At 52.5% G+C, this 23,625-nt stretch overlaps 1 protein-coding gene across 1 annotated transcript in view; it reads left to right on the top strand.

Annotated features, from left to right (window-relative positions):
- LOC140456622 (calpain-14-like) overlaps positions 1-19,006 on the top strand; it is a 182,915-nt gene extending 163,909 nt beyond the window's left edge. The window contains exons 22-23 of the mRNA XM_072550752.1: positions 14,071-14,126; positions 18,799-19,006. Coding sequence (XP_072406853.1) covers positions 14,071-14,126; positions 18,799-18,825 — 83 coding nt within the window. The 3' untranslated portion in view covers positions 18,826-19,006. The remainder of the gene's footprint in view (positions 1-14,070; positions 14,127-18,798) is intronic.
- The last annotated feature ends 4,619 nt before the right edge of the window (positions 19,007-23,625 follow it).

Below are 23,625 nucleotides of genomic sequence, written 5' to 3'. Positions count from 1 at the left end.
CCATTCCCATCCTTTATAACCCCCATTCCCATCCTTTATAACCTCCATTCCCTTCCTTTATAACCCCATTCCCTTCCTTTATAACCCCGTTCCCTTCCTTTATAACCCCATTCCCTTCCTTTATAACCCCGTTCCCTTCCTTTATAACCCCATTCCCATCCTTTATAACCCCATTCCCTTCCTTTATAACCCCCATTCCCATCCTTTATAACCCCCATTCCCTTCCTTTATAACCCCATTCCCTTCCTTTATAACCCCATTCCCATCCTTTATAACCCCGTTACCTTCCTTTATAACCCCATTCCCTTCCTTTATAACCCCATTCCCATCCTTTATAACCCCCATTCCCTTCCTTTATAACCCCATTCCCATCCTTTATAACCCCCATTCCCATCCTTTATAACCCCCATTCCCTTCCTTTATAACCCCATTCCCTTCCTTTATAACCCCGTTCCCTTCCTTTATAACCCCGTTCCCTTCCTTTATAACCCCGTTCCCTTCCTTTATAACCCCATTCCCTTCCTTTATAACCCCATTCCCATCCTTTATAACCCCCATTCCCATCCTTTATAACCCCCATTCCCTTCCTTTATAACCCCGTTCCCTTCCTTTATAACCCCGTTCCCTTCCTTTATAACCCCATTCCCTTCCTTTATAACCCCGTTCCCTTCCTTTATAACCCCATTCCCATCCTTTATAACCCCATTCCCTTCCTTTATAACCCCATTCCCTTCCTTTATAACCCCATTCCCATCCTTTATAACCCCATTCCCTTCCTTTATAACCCCCATTCCCTTCCTTTATAACCCCATTCCCTTCCTTTATAACCCCGTTCCCTTCCTTTATAACCCCATTCCCTTCCTTTATAACCCCGTTCCCTTCCTTTATAACCCCATTCCCATCCTTTATAACCCCATTCCCTTCCTTTATAACCCCATTCCCTTCCTTTATAACCCCATTCCCATCCTTTATAACCCCATTCCCTTCCTTTATAACCCCATTCCCTTCCTTTATAACCCCACTCCCATCCTTTATAACCCCATTCCCTTCCTTTATAACCCCATTCGCTTCCTTTTTTAACCCCATTCCCATCCTTTATAACCCCATTCCCTTCCTTTATAACCCCATTCCCTTCCTTTATAACCCCGTTCCCTTCCTTTATAACCCCATTCCCTTCCTTTATAACCCCATTCCCATCCTTTATAACCCACATTCCCATCCTTTATAACCCCATTCCCTTCCTTTATAACCCCATTCCCTTCCTTTATAACCCCGTTCCCTTCCTTTATAACCCCATTCCCTTCCTTTATAACCCCGTTCCCTTCCTTTATAACCCCATTCCCTTCCTTTATAACCCCATTCCCATCCTTTTTAACCCCATTCCCATCCTTTATAACCCCATTCCCTTCCTTTATAACCCCATTCCCATCCTTTATAACCCCCATTCCCATCCTTTATAACCCCATTACCTTCCTTTATAACCCCGTTCCCTTCCTTTATAACCCCATTACCATCCTTTATAACCCCATTCCCTTCCTTTATAACCCCATTCCCATCCTTTTTAACCCCATTCCCATCCTTTATAACCCCATTCCCATCCTTTATAACCCCATTCCCTTCCTTTATAACCCCATTCCCTTCCTTTATAACCCCATTCCCATCCTTTATAACCCCATTCCCTTCCTTTATAACCCCATTCCCATCCTTTATAACCCCATTCCCTTCCTTTATAACCCCATTCCCATCCTTTATAACCCCATTCCCTTCCTTTATAACCCCATTCCCATCCTTTATAACCCCATTCCCTTCCTTTATAACCCCATTCCCATCCTTTATAACCCCATTCGCTTCCTTTTTTAACCCCATTCCCATCCTTTATAACCCCATTCCCATCCTTTATAACCCCCATTCCCATCCTTTATAACCCCATTCACTTCCTTTATAACCCCATTCCCTTCCTTTTTTAACCCCATTACCTTCCTTTATAACCCCGTTACCTTCCTTTTTAACCCCATTCCCTTCATTTTTTAACCCCTTTCCCTTCCTTTATAACCCCATTCCCATCCTTTATAACCCCATTCCCTTCCTTTATAAACCCATTCCCTTCCTTTTTTAACCCCATTCCCATCCTTTATAACCCCATTCCCATCCTTTATAACCCCATTCCCTTCCTTTATAACCCCATTCCCATCCTTTATAACCCCATTCCCTTCCTTTATAACCCCATTCCCATCCTTTATAACCCCATTCCCATCCTTTATAACCCCATTCCCTTCCTTTTTTAACCCCATTACCTTCCTTTATAACCCCCATTCCCATCCTTTATAACCCCCATTCCCTTCCTTTATAACCCCATTCCTATCCTTTATAACCCCGTTACCTTCCTTTATAACCCCATTCCCATCCTTTATAACCCCGTTACCTTCCTTTATAACCCCATTCCCATCCTTTATAACCCCATTCCCATCCTTTATAACCCCCATTCGCTTCCTTTATAACCCCCATTCCCTTCCTTTATAACCCCATTCCCATCCTTTATAACCCCGTTACCTTCCTTTATAACCCCATTCCCATCCTTTATAACCCCATTCCCATCCTTTATAACCCCGTTACCTTCCTTTATAACCCCGTTACCTTCCTTTATAACCCCATTCCCATCCTTTATAACCCCGTTACCTTCCTTTATAACCCCATTCCCATCCTTTATAACCCCATTCCCATCCTTTATAACCCCCATTCGCTTCCTTTATAACCCCCATTCCCTTCCTTTATAACCCCATTCCCATCCTTTATAACCCCGTTACCTTCCTTTATAACCCCATTCCCATCCTTTATAACCCCATTCCCATCCTTTATAACCCCATTCCCTTCCTTTATAACCCCATTCCCATCCTTTATAACCCCATTCCCATCCTTTATAACCCCGTTACCTTCCTTTTTACCCCATTCCCTTCATTTTTTAACCCTTTTCCCTTCCTTTATAACCCCATTCCCATCCTTTATAACCCCATTCCCATCCTTTATAACCCCATTCCCTTCCTTTATAACTCCATTACCATCCTTTATAACCCCATTCCCTTCCTTTATAACCCCCATTCCCATCCTTTATAACCCCCATTCCCATCCTTTATAACCCCCATTCCCATCCTTTATAACCCCATTCCCTTCCTTTATAACCCCCATTCCCATCCTTTATAACCCCATTCCCATCCTTTATAACCCCATTCCCATCCTTTATAACCCCCATTCCCTTCCTTTATAACCCCATTCCCATCCTTTATAACCCCCATTCCCTTCCTTTATAACCCCTTTCCCATCCTTTATAACCCCCATTCCCATCCTTTATAACCCCCATTCCCTTCCTTTATAACCCCATTCCCTTCCTTTATAACCCCATTCCCATCCTTTATAACCCCGTTACCTTCCTTCATAACCCCATTCCTTTCCTTTATAACCCCATTCCCATCCTTTATAACCCCCATTCCCTTCCTTTATAACCCCATTCCCATCCTTTATAACCCCCATTCCCATCCTTTATAACCTCCATTCCCTTCCTTTATAACCCCATTCCCTTCCTTTATAACCCCGTTCCCTTCCTTTATAACCCCATTCCCTTCCTTTATAACCCCGTTCCCTTCCTTTATAACCCCATTCCCATCCTTTATAACCCCATTCCCTTCCTTTATAACCCCCATTCCCATCCTTTATAACCCCCATTCCCTTCCTTTATAACCCCATTCCCTTCCTTTATAACCCCATTCCCATCCTTTATAACCCCGTTACCTTCCTTTATAACCCCATTCCCTTCCTTTATAACCCCATTCCCATCCTTTATAACCCCCATTCCCTTCCTTTATAACCCCATTCCCATCCTTTATAACCCCCATTCCCATCCTTTATAACCCCCATTCCCTTCCTTTATAACCCCATTCCCTTCCTTTATAACCCCGTTCCCTTCCTTTATAACCCCGTTCCCTTCCTTTATAACCCCGTTCCCTTCCTTTATAACCCCATTCCCTTCCTTTATAACCCCATTCCCATCCTTTATAACCCCCATTCCCATCCTTTATAACCCCCATTCCCTTCCTTTATAACCCCGTTCCCTTCCTTTATAACCCCGTTCCCTTCCTTTATAACCCCATTCCCTTCCTTTATAACCCCGTTCCCTTCCTTTATAACCCCATTCCCATCCTTTATAACCCCATTCCCTTCCTTTATAACCCCATTCCCATCCTTTATAACCCCATTCCCTTCCTTTATAACCCCCATTCCCTTCCTTTATAACCCCATTCCCTTCCTTTATAACCCCGTTCCCTTCCTTTATAACCCCATTCCCTTCCTTTATAACCCCGTTCCCTTCCTTTATAACCCCATTCCCATCCTTTATAACCCCATTCCCTTCCTTTATAACCCCATTCCCTTCCTTTATAACCCCATTCCCATCCTTTATAACCCCATTCCCTTCCTTTATAACCCCATTCCCTTCCTTTATAACCCCACTCCCATCCTTTATAACCCCATTCCCTTCCTTTATAACCCCATTCGCTTCCTTTTTTAACCCCATTCCCATCCTTTATAACCCCATTCCCTTCCTTTATAACCCCATTCCCTTCCTTTATAACCCCGTTCCCTTCCTTTATAACCCCATTCCCTTCCTTTATAACCCCATTCCCATCCTTTATAACCCACATTCCCATCCTTTATAACCCCATTCCCTTCCTTTATAACCCCATTCCCTTCCTTTATAACCCCGTTCCCTTCCTTTATAACCCCATTCCCTTCCTTTATAACCCCGTTCCCTTCCTTTATAACCCCATTCCCTTCCTTTATAACCCCATTCCCATCCTTTTTAACCCCATTCCCATCCTTTATAACCCCATTCCCTTCCTTTATAACCCCATTCCCATCCTTTATAACCCCCATTCCCATCCTTTATAACCCCATTACCTTCCTTTATAACCCCGTTCCCTTCCTTTATAACCCCATTACCATCCTTTATAACCCCATTCCCTTCCTTTATAACCCCATTCCCATCCTTTTTAACCCCATTCCCATCCTTTATAACCCCATTCCCATCCTTTATAACCCCATTCCCTTCCTTTATAACCCCATTCCCTTCCTTTATAACCCCATTCCCATCCTTTATAACCCCATTCCCTTCCTTTATAACCCCATTCCCATCCTTTATAACCCCATTCCCTTCCTTTATAACCCCATTCCCATCCTTTATAACCCCATTCCCTTCCTTTATAACCCCATTCCCATCCTTTATAACCCCATTCCCTTCCTTTATAACCCCATTCCCATCCTTTATAACCCCATTCGCTTCCTTTTTTAACCCCATTCCCATCCTTTATAACCCCATTCCCTTCCTTTATAACCCCATTCCCATCCTTTATAACCCCATTCCCTTCCTTTATAACCCCATTCGCTTCCTTTTTTAACCCCATTCCCATCCTTTATAACCCCATTCCCTTCCTTTATAACCCCATTCCCATCCTTTATAACCCCATTCCCATCCTTTATAACCCCATTACCTTCCTTTATAACCCCATTCCCATCCTTTATAACCCCATTCCCATCCTTTATAACCCCATTACCTTCCTTTATAACCCCATTCCCATCCTTTATAACCCCATTCCCATCCTTTATAACCCCATTCCCATCCTTTTTAACCCCGTTACCTCCAGACAGAGAACCCTCCATGTGCCGGGTATCTGACAGCGTGACACTGACTCCGCCTCGAACATCCTTAGTTGTGTTATCAAGCACCAAGGGACTGTACGAATCTTTCACATGATGTGGGTGTTTGGTAACCATCTCCAATCGCCCCTGAACTGACAGAAGATTGGTGAGACCTTTCCCGAGGGCAGTGACGTTACACCCACTGAAGGGAGAGGGGGAGGAGGAGGAGGGGTAAGTGCTGCCCTTTCCCATGAGCGGTCAGCCCCTTGTGAAGATAGGACACCACCAGCGACCATATCCCCCTGCCAATCACTCCTGCCCCGTGCCTGGCTCCCTGACTTCTCTAGGGGTCTGGTTTAGTTGGTACCGCATTCCTTGGCACCATGGTTTGTCACCATGTCTCATCGCGCTGGATTGGTGCCAACATTCTGGATGGGTGCCTGGGGTGCGCATGGTTCGACATGACCAGCTGCTGGGTCGAAACCAAGATGGTGCAGACAGTGTGAGGGCACTGCGTTCCTCTGCTGTGCCAGGCATTGGTCCCAGGGCTACAAGGGAAGACCTCTGCAAGCTTGCACCTCAGGGTCGTAAAAGGCACTACAGGAATGCAAGTCTCTTTGTAAAATGTTGGAATTGAGGCTGACTTTCTGATTCAGAGCACTGACTGGAAGGAGCAGAATCCCCGCATTGAGGAATTTTATTTGGTGTGGGTCGGTATTTACGCACACTCTGTGTTGGGAGGGACGATTCTGTCATTGATCCTGTCTCGGTGCCAGGGTAATGGGACGATATGGTGTGAACGGGAAATAAGGAGTAATTCTCCCTCAGCCTGTGGTCAGGTCATCACCCCCCTCCTTCAATTCCTCTCGCCCACACTCTGTTCGATATTCTCTCTTCACCCAGATGGTGGAGATATTAACGAGGGGAAAATAGAGGGGGAAAGACTGAATCAAAATTAGATCAGCAACACCAGTACGAATCTGCTCATCCCTTACACACCTACAGGCTGCCCTTACACACCCACAGACCTCCCTTACACACCCACAGCCCCCCTTACACACCCACCTGCCTCCCTTACACACCCACAGGCCCTCCCCTTACACACCCACAGTCCCCCTTACACACCCACAGTCCCCCTTACACACCCACAGGTGCCCTTACACACCCACAGTCCCCCTTACACACCCACAGGCCCCCCCCTTACACACCCACAGTCCCCCTTACACACCCACAGCCCCCCTTACACACCTACAGTCCCCCTTACACACCCACAGGCCCCCCCCTTACACACCCACAGTCCCCCTTACACACCCACAGGTGCCCTTACACACCCACAGCCCCCCTTACACACCCACAGGCTGCCCTTACACACCCACAGCCCCCCTTACACACCCACAGTCCCCCTTACATACCCACAGGCTGCCCTTACACACCTACAGCCCCCCTTACACACCCACAGGTGCCCTTACACACCCACAGGTGCCCTTACACACCCACAGTCCCCTTACACACCCACAGTCCTCCTTACACACCTACAGGCTGCCCTTACACACCCACAGACCTCCCTTACACACCCACAGCCTCCCTTACACACCCACAGGCCCTCCCCTTACACACCCACAGTCCCCCTTACACACCCACAGGCCCCCCCCTTACACACCCACAGTCCCCCTTACACACCCACAGGTGCCCTTACACACCCACAGCCCCCCTTACACACCCACAGGCTGCCCTTACACACCCACAGCCCCCCTTACACACCCACAGGTGCCCTTACACACCCACAGGCTGCCCTTTAACACCCACAAGCTGCCCTTACACACCCACAGTCCCCCTTACACACCCACAGTCCCCTTTAACACCCACAGGCTGCCCTTACACACCCACAGGCTGCCCTTACACACCCACAGTCCCCCTTACACACCCACAGGCTGCCCTTACACACCCACAGTCCCCCTTACACACCCACAGTCCCCTTACACACCCACAGGCTGCCCTTACACACCCACAGTCCCCCTTACACACCCACAGGCTGCCCTTACACACCCACAGGCCGCCCTTACACACCCACAGGCTGCCCTTACACACCCACAGGCTGCCCTTACACACCCACAGTCCCCCTTACACACCCACAGTCCTCCTTACACACACACAGGCTGCCCTTACACACACACAGGCTGCCCTTACACACCCACAGTCCCCCTTACACACCCACAGCCCCCCTTACACACCCACAGGCTGCCCTTACACACCCACAGGCTGCCCTTACACACACACCGGCTGCCCTTACACACCCACAGCCCCCCTTACACACCCACAGGCTGCCCTTACACACCCACAGGCTGCCCTTACACACACACAGGCTGCCCTTACACACACACAGCCCCAATTACACATCCACAGTCCCCCTTACACACACACAGGCTGCCCTTACACACCCACAGGCTGCCCTTACACACCCACAGCCCCCCTTACACACCCACAGGCTGCCCTTACACACACACAGGCTGCCCTTACACACCCACAGCCTGCCCTTACACACCTACAGTCCCCCTTACACACCCACAGGCTGCCCTTACACACCCACAGGCTGCCCTGACACACCCACGGTCCCCCTTACACACCCACAGCCCCCCTTACACACCCACAGGTGCCCTTACACACCCACAGCCCCCCTTACACACCCACAGTCCCCCTTACACACCCACAGGTGCCCTTACACACCCACAGTCCCCCTTACACACCCACAGTCCTCCTTACACACCCACAGGTGCCCTTACACACCCACAGCCCCCCTTACACACCCACAGTCCCCCTTACACACCCACAGCCTGCCCTTACACACCTACAGTCCCCCTTACACACCCACAGGCTGCCCTTACACACCCACAGGTGCCCTTACACACCCACGGTCCCCCTTACACACCCACAGTCCTCCTTACACACCCACAGGTGCCCTTACACACCCACAACCCCCCTTACACACCCACAGTCCCCCTTACACACCCACAGGTGCCCTTACACACCCACAGTCCCCCTTACACACCCACAGTCCTCCTTACACACCCACAGGTGCCCTTACACACCCACAGCCCCCCTTACACACCCACAGTCCCCCTTACACACCCACAGGCTGCCCTTACACACCTACAGCCCCCCTTACACACCCACAGGTGCCCTTACACACCCACAGTCCCCCTTACACACCCACAGCCCCCCTTACACACCCACAGGCTGCCCGTACACACCCACAGGCTGCCCGTACACACCCACAGCCCCCCTTACACACCCACAGGCTGCCCTTACACACCCACAGCCCCCCTTACACACCCACAGGCTGCCCTTACACACCCACAGTCCCCCTTACACACCCACAGCCCCCCTTACACACCCACAGGCTGCCCTTACACACCCACAGGCTGCCCTTACACACCCACAGTCCCACTTACACACCCACAGGCTGCCCTTACACACCCACAGGCTGCCCTTACACACCCACAGTCCCACTTACACACCCACAGGCTGCCCTTACACACCCACAGTCCCCCTTACACACCCACAGTCCTCCTTACACACACACAGGCTGCCCTTACACACACACCGGCTGCCCTTACACATCCACAGTCCCCCTTACACACCCACAGGCTGCCCTTACACACCCACAGGCTGCCCTTACACACACACAGCCCCCCTTACACACCCACAGGCTGCCCTTACACACACACAGGCTGCCCTTACACACCCACAGTCCCCCTTACACACCCACAGCCCCCCTTACACACCCACAGGCTGCCCTTACACACCCACAGGCTGCCCTTACACACACACCGGCTGCCCTTACACACCCACAGCCCCCCTTACACACCCACAGCCCCCCTTACACACCCACAGGCTGCCCTTACACACCCACAGGCTGCCCTTACACACACGCAGGCTGCCCTTACACACACACAGCCCCAATTACACACCCACAGGCTGCCCTTACACACACACAGGCTGCCCTTACACACCCACAGCCCCCCTTACACACCCACAGGCTGCCCTTACACACCCACAGGCTGCCCTTACACACCCACAGGCTGCCCTTACACACCCACAGCCCCCCTTACACACCCACAGGCTGCCCTTACACACACACAGGCTGCCCTTACACACCCACAGCCTGCCCTTACACACCCACAGTCCCCCTTACACACCCACAGGCTGCCCTTACACACCCACAGTCCCCATTACACACCCACAGGCTGCCCTTACACACCCACAGGTGCCCTTACACACCCACAGCCCCCCTTACATACCCACAGGCTGCCCTTACACACCCACAGGTGCCCTTACACACCCACAGTCCCCCTTACACACCCACAGGCTGCCCTTACACACCCACAGCCCCCCTTACACACCCACAGGCTGCCCTTACACACCCACAGTCCCCCTTACACACCCACAGCCCCCCTTACACACCCACAGGCTGCCCTTACACACCCACAGGCTGCCCTTACACACCCACAGTCCCACTTACACACCCACAGGCTGCCCTTACACACCCACAGGCTGCCCTTACACACCCACAGTCCCACTTACACACCCACAGGCTGCCCTTACACACCCACAGTCCCCCTTACACACCCACAGTCCTCCTTACACACACACAGGCTGCCCTTACACACACACCGGCTGCCCTTACACATCCACAGTCCCCCTTACACACCCACAGGCTGCCCTTACACACCCACAGGCTGCCCTTACACACACACAGCCCCCCTTACACACCCACAGGCTGCCCTTACACACACACAGGCTGCCCTTACACACCCACAGTCCCCCTTACACACCCACAGCCCCCCTTACACACCCACAGGCTGCCCTTACACACCCACAGGCTGCCCTTACACACACACCGGCTGCCCTTACACACCCACAGCCCCCCTTACACACCCACAGGCTGCCCTTACACACCCACAGGCTGCCCTTACACACACGCAGGCTGCCCTTACACACACACAGCCCCAATTACACACCCACAGGCTGCCCTTACACACACACAGGCTGCCCTTACACACCCACAGACCCCCTTACACACCCACAGGCTGCCCTTACACACCCACAGGCTGCCCTTACACACCCACAGGCTGCCCTTACACACCCACAGCCCCCCTTACACACCCACAGGCTGCCCTTACACACACACAGGCTGCCCTTACACACCCACAGCCTGCCCTTACACACCCACAGACCCCCTTACACACCCACAGGCTGCCCTTACACACCCACAGTCCCCCTTACACACCCACAGGCTGCCCTTACACACCCACAGGTGCCCTTACACACCCACAGCCCCCCTTACATACCCACAGGCTGCCCTTACACACCCACAGGTGCCCTTACACACCCACAGTCCCCCTTACACACCCACAGGCTGCCCTTACACACCCACAGCCCCCCTTACACACCCACAGGCTGCCCTTACACACCCACAGGCTGCCCTTACACACCCACAGCCCCCCTTACACACCCACAGGCTGCCCTTACACACACACAGGCTGCCCTTACACACCCACAGCCTGCCCTTACACACCCACAGTCCCCCTTACACACCCACAGGCTGCCCTTACACACCCACAGTCCCCCTTACACACCCACAGGCTGCCCTTACACACCCACAGGTGCCCTTACACACCCACAGCCCCCCTTACATACCCACAGGCTGCCCTTACACACCCACAGGTGCCCTTACACACCCACAGTCCCCCTTACACACCCACAGGCTGCCCGTACACACCCACAGTCCGCCTTACACACCCACAGTCCCCCTTACACACCCACAGGCTGCCCGTACACACCCACAGCTCCCCTTACACACCCACAGTCCCCCTTACACACCCACAGGCTGCCCGTACACACCCACAGCTCCCCTTACACACCCACAGGCTGCCCTTACACACCCACAGGCTGCCCTTACACACACACAGGCTGCCTTTACACACCCACAGTCCCCCTTACACACCCACAGCCCCCCTTACACACCCATAGCCCCCCTTACACACCCACAGTCTGCCCTTACACACCCACAGGCTGCCCTTACACACACACAGGCTGCCCTTACACACCCACAGCCCCCCTTACACACCCACAGGCTGCCCTTACACACCCACAGGCTGCCCTTACACACCCACAGTCCCCATTACACACCCACAGTCCCCCTTACACACCCACAGGCTGCCCTTACACACCCACAGGCTGCCCTTACACACACACAGCCCCCCTTACACACCCACAGGCTGCCCTTACACACACACAGGCTGCCCTCACACACCCACAGTCCCCCTTACACACCCACAGTCCCCCTTACACACCCACAGCCCCCCTTACACACCCACAGGCTGCCCTTACACACCCACAGGCTGCCCTTACACACACACAGCCCCCCTTACACACCCACAGGCTGCCCTTACACACACACAGGCTGCCCTTACACACCCACAGGCTGCCCTTACACACACACAGGCTGCCCTTACACACACACAGCCCCCCTTACACACCCACAGGCTGCCCTTACACACCCACAGGCTGCCCTTACACACCCACAGGCTGCCCTTACACACCCACAGTCCCCCTTACACACCCACAGGCTGCCCTTACACACCCACAGTCCCCCTTACACACCCACAGTCCCCCTTACACACCCACAGTCCCCCTTATACACCCACAGGCTGCCCTTACACACCCACAGCCTCCCTTACACACCCACAGTCCCCCTTACACACCCACAGTCCCCCTTACACACCCACAGGCTGCCCTTACACACCCAAAGGCCTTCCTTACAAACCCACAGCCTCCCTTACACACCCACAGCCTGCTGCACACACCCACGGCCTCCCTTACACACCCACAGTCCCCCTTACACACCCACAGGCTGCCCTTACACACCCACAGGCTGCCCTTACACACCCACAGGCTGCCCTTACACACCCACAGTCCCCCTTACACACCCACAGGCTGCCCTTACACACCCACAGTCCCCCTTACACACCCACAGTCCCCCTTACACACCCACAGTCCCCCTTATACACCCACAGGCTGCCCTTACACACCCACAGCCTCCCTTACACACCCACAGTCCCCCTTACACACCCACAGTCCCCCTTACACACCCACAGGCTGCCCTTACACACCCAAAGGCCTTCCTTACAAACCCACAGCCTCCCTTACACACCCACAGCCTGCTGCACACACCCACGGCCTCCCTTACACACCCACAGTCCCCCTTACACACCCACAGGCTGCCCTTACACACCCAAAGGCCTTCCTTACAAACCCACAGCCTCCCTTACACACCCACAGCCTGCTGCACACACCCACGGCCTCCCTTACACACCCACAGCCCCCCTTACACACCCACAGCCTCCCTTACACAGGCTTTTGCCTGAAATGTGATCTTCCTGCTCCTCAGATGCTGCCTGACCTGCTGTGCTTTTCCAGGATCACTCTGATCTAAACTCCCTTACACACCCACAGACTAACCCAGCCCCCTCCCACATCTCCCCCCACATCTCCCCCCCTACAACTGACCCCCCACATCTCCCCCCCTACAACTGACCCCCCACATCTCCCCCCTACATCTCCCCCCCATACAACTGACCCCCCACATCTCCCCCCCCTACAACTGACCCCCCACATCTCCCCCCCATACAACTGACCCCCCACATCTCCCCCCCATACAACTGACCCCCCACATCTCCCCCCCATACAACTGACCCCCCACATCTCCCCCCCATACAACTGACCCCCCACATCTCCCCCCCACATCTCCCCCCTACAACTGACCCCCCACATCTCCCCCCCTACAACTGACCCCCCACATCTCCCCCCCTACAACTGACCCCCCACATCTCCCCCCCTACAACTGACCCCCCACATCTCCCCCCCTACAACTGACCCCCCACATCTCCCCCCCACAACTGACCCCCCCACATCTCCCCCCCACATCTACCCCCCCACATCTTCCCCCCTACATCTTGACCCCCACATCTTGCCCCCCACATCTTGCCCCCCCTCCACATTGCCCCCCCTCCACATTTGCCCCCCCCCCCACATCACCCCACCCCCCCCCCCCCCACATCTCCCCCCCTCCACATCGCCCCCGTCTCTCCCCCCAGTGTGTGGTCCAGCCCAGCCCTCCCTGTAACTCTCTTTCGTTCCTATTCCCACTCGAGCCTCCATCCAGCTCCTCGGCCAATCTGCCTTCTCAGCTCCCAGTCCCCAGGAGCTGGCTCTGACCTTGGCAGTGGTCTGTCACCTCAAACAAACACAGGCTTGGGCCTGATGAGAGGCTGGGAGTGGTGGATGGAGGGCAGTGGGAGTAATGCACACTGTTTCTTTTCACAGAGATGTACTCCAGGTTAAATAAGGGAGGCTCCGGGCTCTGTCTGACTGAAGATGAGGTAAGGGATAGCTCCTAGGAGGAGCCTACTCTGGACATTGGGATCCTCCCAATTGGAGGGGGATAATGGGGATAGTGACACTGTCCTCACCACAGTCTCAATATCACTGTCTTCGCTACTGTCTCATTGTCCCTGTCCTCATTACAGTCTCAATATTGATGTCCTCATTACAGTCTCATTGTCACTGTCCTCACTACAGTCTCGATATCACTGTCCTCACTACAATCTCATTGTCCCTGTCCTCACTACAGTCTCAATATCGTTGTCCTCATTACAGTCACTTTGTCCCTGTCCTCACTACAGTCTCATTGTCACTGTCCTCACTACAGTCTCATTGTCCCTGTCCTCACTACGGTCTCAATATCGCTGTCCTCATTACAGTCTCTTTGTCCCTGTCCTCACTACAGTGTCTTTGTCACTGTCCTCACTACAGTCTCAATATCACTCGCCTCGCTACAATCTCATTGTCACTGTCCTCATTACAGTCTCAATATCACTGTCCTCACTACAGTATCAGTGTCACCGTCCTCACTACAATCTCATTGTCACTGTCCTCATTACAGTCTCAATATCACTGTCCTCACTACAGTCTCAGTGTCACCGTCCTCACTACAGTCTCATTGTCGCTGTCCTCATTACAGTCTCAGTGTCACTGACTTCACTACAGTCTCATTGTCCCTCTCCTCACTACAGTATCAGTGTCGCTATCCTCATTACACTCTCATTGACACTGTCCTCACTACAGTCTCAATATCACTGTCCTCACTACAGCCTCAATATCGCTGTCCGTGCTACTGTCTCAATTACACTGTCCTCACTATAATCTCAGTGTCACCGTCCTCATTACAGTCTCAATATCACTCGCCTCGCTACAATCTCATTGTCACTGTCCTCATTACAGTCTCAATATCACTGTCCTCACTACAGTCTCAGTGTCACCATCCTCACTACAGTCTCAGTGTCACCGTCCTCACTACAGTCTCATTGTCGCTGTCCTCATTACAGTCTCAGTGTCACTGACTTCACTACAGTCTCATTGTCCCTCTCCTCACTACAGTATCAGTGTCGCTATCCTCATTACACTCTCATTGACACTGTCCTCACTACAGTCTCAATATCACTGTCCTCACTACAGCCTCAATATCGCTGTCCGTGCTACTGTCTCAATTACACTGTCCTCACTATAATCTCAGTGTCACCGTCCTCATTACAGTCTCAATATCACTCGCCTCGCTACAATCTCATTGTCACTGTCCTCACTGCAGTCTCAATATCGCTCTCCTCACTACAATCTCATTGTCACTGTCCTCATTACAGTCTCAATATCACTGTCCTCACTACAGTATCAGTGTCACCGTCCTCACTACAGTCTCATTGTCACTGTCCTCACTACAGTCTCAATATCGCTGTCCACATTACAGCCTCACTATCGCTGTCCTCATTCCAGTCACATTGTCACTGTCCTCACTACAGTCTCAATATCGCTGTCCTCAGTACAGTCTCATTGTCGCTGTCCTCAGTACAGTCTGATTGTCGCTGTCCTCACTACAGTCTCATTGTCACTGTCCTCACTACAGTCTCAGTGTAAATTCCTCAATACAGTCTCAGTGTCACTGTCCTCACTACAGTCTCATTATCGCTGTCCTCACTACAGTCTCAAATATCGCTCTCCTCACTACAATCTCATTGTCCCTGTCCTCACTACAGTCTCAATATCGTTGTCCTCATTACAGTCACTTTGTCCCTGTCCTCACTACAGTCTCATTCTCATTGTCCTCACTACAGTCTCATTGTCACTGTCCTCACTACAGTCTCAATATCAGTCTCCTCGCTACAATCTCATTGTCACTGTCCTCACCACAGTCTCATTGTCACTGTCCTCACCACAGTCTCAATATCGGTGTCCTCGCTCCAGTCTCATTGTCACTGTCCTCACCACAGTCTCATTGTCACTGTTCTCACTACAATCTCATTGTCCCTGTCCTCACTACAGTCTCAATATCGCTGTCCTCATTACAGTCTCTTTGTCCCTGACCTCACTACAGTGTCTTTGTCACTGTCCTCACTACAGTCTCAATATCACTCACCTCGCTACAATCTCAATGTCACTGTCCTCACTACAGTCTCATTGTCGCTGTCCTCACTATAGCCTCAATATTGCTGTCCGTGCTACTGTCTCAATTACACTGTCCTCACTATAGTCTCAGTGTCACCGTCCTCATTACAGTCTCAATATCACTCGCCTCGCTACAATCTCATTGTCACTGTCCTCACTACAGTCTCAATATCGCTCTTCTCACTACAGTCTCATTGTCGCTGTCCTCATTACAGTCTCAGTGTCACTGACTTCACTACAGTCTCATTGTCCCTCTCCTCACTACAGTATCAGTGTCGCTATCCTCATTACACTCTCATTGACACTGTCCTCACTACAGTCTCAATATCACTGTCCTCACTACAGCCTTAATATCGCTGTCCGTGCTACTGTCTCAATTACACTGTCCTCACTATAGTCTCAGTGTCACTGTCCTCATTACAGTCTCAATATCACTCGCCTCGCTACAATCTCATTGTCACTGTCCTCACTACAGTCTCAATATCGCTCTCCTCACTACAATCTCATTGTCACTGTCCTCATTATAGTCTCAATATCACTGTCCTCACTACAGTCTCAGTGTCACCGTCCTCACTACAGTCTCATTGTCACTGTCCTCACTACAGTCTCAATATCGCTGTCCACACTACAGCCTCACTATCGCTGGCCTCATTGCAGTCTCATTGTCACTGTCCTCACTACAGTCTCAATATCGTTTTCCTCAGTACAGTCTCATTGTCGCTGTCCTCAGTACAGTCTCATTGTTTCTGTCCTCACTACAGTCTCAGTGTAAATTCCACACTACAGTCTCAGTGTCACTGTCCTCACTACAGTCTCAATATCGCTGTCCTCGCTACAGTCTCATTCTCACTGTCCTCACTACAGTCTCATTGTCCCTCTTCTCACTACAGTATCAGTGTCGCTATCCTCATTACACTCTCATTGAGACTGTCCTCACTACAGTCTCAATATTACTGTCCTCACTACAGTCTCATTGTCCCTGTCCTCACCACAGTCTCATTGTCACTGTCCTCACCACAGTCTCAATATCTCTGTCCTCGCTCCAGTCTCATTGTCACTGTCCTCGCTCCAGTCTCATTGTCACTGTCCTCACCACAGTCTCATTGTCACTGTCCTCACTACAGCCTCAATATCGCTCTCCTTGCTACAATCACATTGTCACTGTCCTCACTACAGTCTCATTGTCGCTGTCCTCATTACAGTCTCAATATCACTGTCCTCACTACAGTCTCATTGTCACTGTCCTCACTACAGTCTCAATATCGCTGTCCACACTACAGTCTCACTATCGCTGTTCTCATTGCAGTCTCATTGTCACTGTCCTCACTACAGTCTCATTGTCGCTGTCCTCACTACAGTCTCAGTGTCAATTCCTCACTACAGTCTCAGTGTCACTGTCCTCACTACTGTTTCAGTATCGCTGTCCTCACGACAGTCTCATTGTCGCTGTCTTCACCACAGTCTCAGTGTAAATTCCTCACTACAGTCTCAGTGTCACTGTCCTCACTACAGTCTCAATATCGCTGTCCTCACTACAGTCTCATTGTCGCTGTCCTCACGACAGTCTCATTGTCGCTGTCCTCACTACAGCCTCAGTGTAAATTCCTCACTACAGTCTCAGTGTCACTGGCCTCAATACAGTCTCATTATCGCTGTCCTCACTACAGTCTCATTGTCGCTGTCCTCACTACAGTCTCATTCTCACTGTCCTCACTACAATCTTGTTGTCACTGTCTTCGTCCAGTCTCAATATCGCTGTCCTCACTACAGTTTCAGTGTCAATTCCTCACAACAGTCTCAATATTGCTATCCTCGCTACAGTCTCATTGTCATTCTCCTCACTATAGTTTCATTGTCATTGTCTTCGTCCAGTCTCAATATCGCTGTCCTCACTACAGTCTCAATACCACTGTCCTCACTAAAGTCTCAGTATCACTGGCCTCACTACAGTCCCATTGTCGCTGTCCTCACTACAGTCTCATTGTCACTGTCCTCACGACAGTCTCAATATCACTGTCCTCAGTACAGTCTCATTGTTGCTGTCCTCACTACAGTCTCATTTTCGCTGTCCTCACTACAGTCTCATTCTCGCTGTCCTCACTACAGTCTCATTTTCGCTGTCCTCACTACAGTCTCATTCTCGCTGTCCTCACTACAGTCTCATTCTCGCTGTCCTCACTATAGTCTCATTCTCACTGTCCTCACTATAGTCTCATTGTTGCTGTCCTCACTACATTCTCAATATCGCTGGTTCATTACAGTCTCATTGTCCCTGTCCTCACTATAGTCTCAATATCGCTGTCCTCATTCAGTCTCAGTATCACTGTCCTCACTACAATCTCAATATTGCTGTCCTGACTACAGTCTCCGTGCTGCTATCCTCATTACAGTCTCATTGACACTGTCCGCTCATTGACACTGTCCTCACTACAGTCTCAATATCATTGTCCTCACTACAGTCTCATTGTTGCTGTCCACATTGCACTCTGTATTGCTGTCCTCAGTACAGTCTCAATGACCCTGTCCTCACTAAAGTGTCTCTATTCTTGTTCACAGTGGATGCTGCTCACCATGTATTTGTAACCAGGAGCTGGGCACTGATGCCGTGGGTCTGGCTGGAGGCTACAAGAGACCACGAGGAGATTTGACTTTGGGTTTGGACTGAGTCCTGTCCTGACCGGAGCTTGCCAGTGGCTGGGAGTGAGGGGGGTGACGTGGGGAAAGGGTTTCTGCTGCTATATGAATTAAAACTGTGTCTACAGCATCTGAGCTCGACCAGTGAATGTCATCCCATTAACAACACACACAAACGCCCGAGACTGGGGCAATACTTGGAGACACAGAAGCAGACAGAGTCATACAGCTGTACAGCATGTCCAACCCATCCAGGCCGACCAGATATCCCAACCCAATCTAGTCCCACCTGCCAGCACCCGGCCCATATCCCTCCAAACCCTTCCTATTCATACACCCATCCAAATGCCTTTGAAATGTTGCAATTGTACCAGCCCCCACCACTTCCTCTGGCAGCTCATTCTATACACGTACCACCCTCTGTGTGAAAAAGTTGCCCCTTAGCTCTCCCCTCTCACCCTAAACCTATGCCCTCTAGTTTTGGACTCGACCATCGTGGGAAAAGAGTTTTTTAAGATAGAATGAACAAAATAAAATGGAAATACTGACACACACACACACCAGAGCCAATAGATATCCTGTAATCGACCGAGGAGCTGAGGCAAATTCAGCAAATCCAGGTTACCTCAGCACCAGCCCAAGCTCATGGTAAGATCTAGCCCAAACGGGCAAGAGTATCCCTCAACTGGTCAAAGTTTCCTTGGAATAATTTGGGGGGGACTGTGGATCGTGATCCTCCCATGTTCAGGGACATGGCTGAGGCATTTCTGAGGGATGGGGAACTGCGGCTGCATCCAGAGGAAATCTCCAAAAACTCATTCGCTTCATCGATCTGGAGGAATCCACTTGCCACAGACCGGAACCATGGCCATTGAGGCCAGCCCAAACCGAGTGGTGTCCCCAGGAACCCATCAGGGACCTCATCAAAACTGGTCAGAGACCTACTGCCTGGTGCCAGCCATCACCAACGGATTCGGTTTGGGCAGCCCAAGCAGCAGAAATCCACACGTCACCGTGGGCAAGAGGGGTCAATTCACCGGGAATACCCAACATCAGGAGAAATGGATGAAACCAAAGGGGAGAGGGTGGTGGGGGAGGAAGAAAGGATAAATTCTAGGGGAAAGGACAGTGTGTGACCCACTGTAACACCCAGTCCCAGGGGGAAAGGACAGTGTGTGACCCACTGTAACACCCAGTCCCAGGGGGAAAGGACAGTGTGTGACACACTGTAACACCCAGTCCCACAGGGGAAAGGACAGTGTGTGACCCACTGTAACACCCAGTCCCACAGGGGAAAGGACAGTGTGTGACCCACTGTAACACCCAGTCCCACAGGGGGGGAAAGGACAGTGTGTGACCCACTGTATCACCCAGTCCCAGGGGGAAAGGACAGTGTGTGACCCACTGTAACACCCAGTCCCACAGGGGGGGAAAGGACAGTGTGTGACCCACTGTAACACCCAGTCCCACAGGGGGGGAAAGGACAGTGTGTGACCCACTGTAACACCCAGTCCCACAGGGGGGGAAAGGACAGTGTGTGACCCACTGTAACACCCAGTCCCACAGGGGGGAAAGGACAGTGTGTGACACACTGTAACACCCAGTCCCACAGGGGAAAGGACAGTGTGTGACCCACTGTAACACCCAGTCCCACAGGGGAAAGGACAGTGTGTGACCCACTGTAACACCCAGTCCCATAGGGGGGAAAGGACAGTGTGTGACCCACTGTAACACCCAGTCCCACAGGGGAAAGGACAGTGTGTGACCCACTGTAACACCCAGTCCCAGGGGGGAAAGGACAGTGTGTGACCCACTGTAACACCCAGTCCCAGGGGGAAAGGACAGTGTGTGACCCACTGTAACACCCAGTCCCAGGGGGAAAGGACAGTGTGTGACCCACTGTAACACCCAGTCCCAGGGGGGAATGGACAGTGTGTGACCCACTGTAACACCCAGTCCCAGGGGGGAAAGGACAGTGTGTGACCCACTGTAACACCCAGTCCCAGGGGGAAAGGACAGTGTGTGACCCACTGTAACACCCGGTCCCAGGGGGGAAAGGACAGTGTGTGACCCACTGTAACACCCAGTCCCAGGGGGAAAGGACAGTGTGTGACCCACTGTAACACCCAGTCCCAGGGGGAAAGGACAGTGTGTGACCCACTGTAACACCGAGTCCCGGGGGGAATGGACAGTGTGTGACCCACTGTAACACCCAGTCCCAGGGGGAAAGGACAGTGTGTGACCCACTGTAACACCCAGTCCCACAGGGGAAAGGACAGTGTGTGACACACTGTAACACCCAGTCCCACAGGGGAAAGGACAGTGTGTGACCCACTGTAACACCCAGTCCCACAGGGGAAAGGACAGTGTGTGACCCACTGTAACACCCAGTCCCACAGGGGGGGAAAGGACAGTGTGTGACCCACTGTAACACCCAGTCCCACAGGGGGGAAAGGACAGTGTGAGACCCACTGTAACACCCAGTCCCACAGGGGGGAAAGGACAGTGTGTGACCCACTGTAACACCCAGTCCCACAGGGGGGAAAGGACAGTGTGTGACCCACTGTAACACCCAGTCCCACAGGGGGGAAAGGACAGTGTGTGACCCCCTGTAACACCCAGTCCCACAGGGGGGAAAGGACAGTGTGTGACCCACTGTAACACCGAGTCCCGGGGGGAATGGACAGTGTGTGACCCACTGTAACACCCAGTCCCAGGGGGAAAGGACAGTGTGTGACCCACTGTAACACCCAGTCCCACAGGGGAAAGGACAGTGTGTGACACACTGTAACACCCAGTCCCACAGGGGAAAGGACAGTGTGTGACCCACTGTAACACCCAGTCCCACAGGGGAAAGGACAGTGTGTGACCCACTGTAACACCCAGTCCCACAGGGGGGGAAAGGACAGTGTGTGACCCACTGTAACACCCAGTCCCACAGGGGGGGAAAGGACAGTGTGTGACCCACTGTAACACCCAGTCCCACAGGGGGAAAGGACAGTGTGTGACCCACTGTAACACCCAGTCCACAGGGGGGAAAGGACAGTGTGTGACCCACTGTAACACCCAGTCCACAGGGGGGAAAGGACAGTGTGTGACCCACTGTAACACCCAGTCCCACAGGGGAAAGGACAGGGTGTGACCCACTGTAACACCCAGTCCCACAGGGGGAAAGGACAGTGTGTGACCCACTGTAACACCCAGTCCCACGGGGGGAAAGGACAGTGTGTGACCCACTGTAACACCCAGTCCCACAGGGGGAAAGGACAGTGTGTGACCCACTGTAACACCCAGTCCCAGGGGGAAAGGACAGTGTGTGACCCACTGTAACACCCAGTCCCACAGGGGGAAAGGACAGTGTGTGACCAACTGTAACACCCAGTCCCAGGGGGGAAAGGGCAGTGTGTGACCCACTGTAACACCCAGTCCCAGGGGGGGAAAGGACAGTGTGTGACCCACTGTAACACCCGGTCCCAGGGGGGAAAGGACAGTGTGTGACCCACTGTAACACCCAGTCCCACAGGGGGGAAAGGACAGTGTGTGACCCACTGTAACACCCAGTCCCACAGGGGGGAAAGGACAGTGTGTGACCCACTGTAACACCCAGTCCCTGAGGGGAAAGGACAGTGTGTGACCCACTGTAACACCCAGTCCCACAGGGGGAAAGGACAGTGTGTGACCCACTGTAACACCCAGTCCCACAGGGGGGAAAGGACAGTGTGTGACCCACTGTAACACCCAGTCCCAGGGGGGAAAGGACAGTGTGTGACCCACTGTAACACCCAGTCCCACAGGTGGGAAACGACAGTGTGTGACCCACTGTAACACCCAGTCCCAGGGGGGAAAGGACAGTGTGTGACCCACTGTAACACTCAGTCCCAGGGGGGAATGGACAGTGTGACCCACTGTAACACCCAGTCCACAGGGGGGAAAGGACAGTGTGTGACCCACTGTAACACTCAGTCCCAGGGGGAAAGGACAGTGTGTGACCCACTGTAACACTCAGTCCCAGGGGGAAAGGACAGTGTGTGACCCACTGTAACACCCAGTGCACAGGGGGGAAAGGACAGTGTGACCCACTGTAACACCCAGTCCACAGGGGGGAAAGGACAGTGTGACCCACTGTAACATCCAGTCCCAAGGGGAAAGGACAGTGTGTGACCCACTGTAACACCCAGTCCCAAAGGGGGAAAGGACAGTGTGTGACCCACTGTAACACCCAGTCCCAAAGGGGGAAAGGACAGTGTGTGACCCACTGTAACACCCAGTCCCAGAGGGGAAAGGACAGTGTGTGACCCACTGTAACACCCAGTCCCAGGGGGGAAAGGACAGTGTGTGACCCACTGTAACACCCAGTCCCAGGGGGAAAGGACAGTGTGTGACCCACTGTAACACCCAGTCCCAAGGGGGGAAAGGACAGTGTGTGACCCACTGTAACACCCAGTCCCAGGGGGAAAGGACAGTGTGTGACCCACTGTAACACCCAGTCCCAGGGGGAAAGGACAGTGTGTGACCCACTGTAACACCCGGTCCCACAGGGGAAAGGACAGTGTGTGACCCACTGTAACACCCAGTCCCAGGGGGAAAGGACAGTGTGTGACTCACTGTAACACCCAGTCCCAGAGGGGAAAGGACAGTGTGTGACCCACTGTAACACCCAGTCCCACAGGGGGGAAAGGACAGTGTGTGACCCACTGTAACACCCAGTCCCAGGGGGAAAGGACAGTGTGTGACCCACTGTAACACCCA

Source organism: Chiloscyllium punctatum, chromosome 3 (assembly GCF_047496795.1).
Source record: "Chiloscyllium punctatum isolate Juve2018m chromosome 3, sChiPun1.3, whole genome shotgun sequence".
NCBI lineage: Eukaryota > Metazoa > Chordata > Chondrichthyes > Orectolobiformes > Hemiscylliidae > Chiloscyllium > Chiloscyllium punctatum.
Note: the sequence above shows the minus strand (reverse complement) of the source record. Positions and strands in the feature narration are given on the sequence as shown.